At 67.2% G+C, this 1553-nt stretch overlaps 1 protein-coding gene across 1 annotated transcript in view; it reads left to right on the forward strand.

Annotated features, from left to right (window-relative positions):
* The window catches only part of VPS16 (vacuolar protein sorting 16 homolog (S. cerevisiae)), a gene marked incomplete at both ends in the record, with an annotated part of 9135 nt that overhangs the window by 3999 nt on the left and 3583 nt on the right, over nucleotides 1-1553 (forward strand). Inside the window, 3 exons of the mRNA XM_010285994.1 lie at nucleotides 316-410; nucleotides 1146-1225; nucleotides 1439-1533. Coding sequence (XP_010284296.1) covers nucleotides 316-410; nucleotides 1146-1225; nucleotides 1439-1533 — 270 coding nt within the window. The remainder of the gene's footprint in view (nucleotides 1-315; nucleotides 411-1145; nucleotides 1226-1438; nucleotides 1534-1553) is intronic.

The raw sequence follows: 1553 nt of genomic DNA on the forward strand, positions 1-1553 counted from the left end.
GTCGGCTGCAAGGGCAGTGCTGGTGCTGGGCGCCACCAAAGCCCCTGTGGCTGGGAGCGCTGTCCTTGCCGAGGTCCAGTCCCAATTCCCCGAGGGTGAGGGCTGCCGTGGGTGGGGGGATTCCTGTCCTTCCCAAGTGCTGATCCCACGCCCTGCTGCCCCTCCATGGAAAGGGGGGTCATGAGCCACAGCACCAGGGGGACGGGGGCTCCAGGGGGTCACTCCGTGGCATCGCTGAGGCTGGCCTGGCCCTTGGCAGGGCTGGGCTGCCCCAGGAGCCATGTTCGTCCCGCGAGCCCTTAGCAGGGAGCGCAGGTTTGTCCTGGATGAGGACTCCTACCTGGTGCCCGAGCTGGATGGGGTCCGGATCTTGTCTCGCACCTCCCACGAGTTCCTGCATGAGATCCCAGGTGAGGTGGCACCGGGTGTGGAGGCTGTGGGACCCCCCACACCCAGGCAGGCAGGTCTCTCCTGCACCACTGTGTGCCCAGGATGCGGCCCGTGACTGTGCCCAGCTCTGCGTGCGGGGGTCCGGCCTGCCCAGCCCTTTCTGGAGGCTCAGGAGGTGGCGAGAGCCCCACAGCAGAGTAGAGCCATGCCCTGAGCCCCACCAGCCGTCTAGTGCAGGGCTCTGAACCCAGGCCCTTGCCTGGCCCTGGGCTCCCTCCTTCCCTAGCACCATGCCAGCTCTGTCAAGCCCCTGTGTCCTGAGCAGGACCCTGCAGGCTGCCACCTCCCTCTCCTGCTGCTAGAGCCCCTGTGCTTTGAGCTGAGGCCTGGCACAGCTCGGCACGCCTGTTCCTCACTTCCCACACTGCTGCCACCTTCACGCTTCCAGAGCGGAGCTGCCCGGGAGCTGCCGTGGCTCTGTGCGGGGAATAGCTCCTTGGGACACGTGTGTCCCTGCGGCTGCCCCAGTCTCTTAGGTTGGGTTGGTGTTTACTGAGGGCTGCGGTCGCAAGGGCTGGAATCACCGCGGCTCTGGCCAGTGGTGGCTGTGCTCCTGCCCTGCTGAAGGACAGTGCCGGCACCAGCTCTCCTGAGGTCCCGGAGCGGCAGGGAGGGTCGGTGGGGGAGCAGCGGGTGCAGGTGACACGTGTGCGCTGGGGCAGCCTCTCCTGTGCGTTTTACCCCCTTCTCCTCAGCGGAGGCCAGCCAGGAGATCTTCAAGATTGCCTCCATGGCCCCGGGGGCACTCCTGCTGGAGGCACAGAAGGAGTACGAGGTACGGCCCACCGCCCCGCTCCGGGTCCTGCCTGCCCCGGGAGGTCGGGGTGGCTCCAATGCAAACCGCTGCCAGCGTTATCCCGCGGTGATGGGAAGGGGGAGATCCCGGAGGTCTCTGCTGGGCCAAGGGTTCCTTTGGCCCCCGGACACCAGCTCTCCCTGGCTGGTGAGCACCCTGCCGCTCTCGCCCATGGGCTGTGCTCCCCTGCAGAAGGAGAGCCAGAAGGCAGACGAGTACTTGCGGGAGATCAAGGACCAGAAGCTGCTCCCGGAGGCGGTGAGCCAGTGCATCGAGGCAGGCGGCTATGGGGCAGAGACGGCGGCCC

Source organism: Phaethon lepturus, unplaced genomic scaffold (genome assembly GCF_000687285.1).
Source record: "Phaethon lepturus isolate BGI_N335 unplaced genomic scaffold, ASM68728v1 scaffold25474, whole genome shotgun sequence".
NCBI classification, from domain to species: Eukaryota; Metazoa; Chordata; class Aves; order Phaethontiformes; family Phaethontidae; genus Phaethon; species Phaethon lepturus.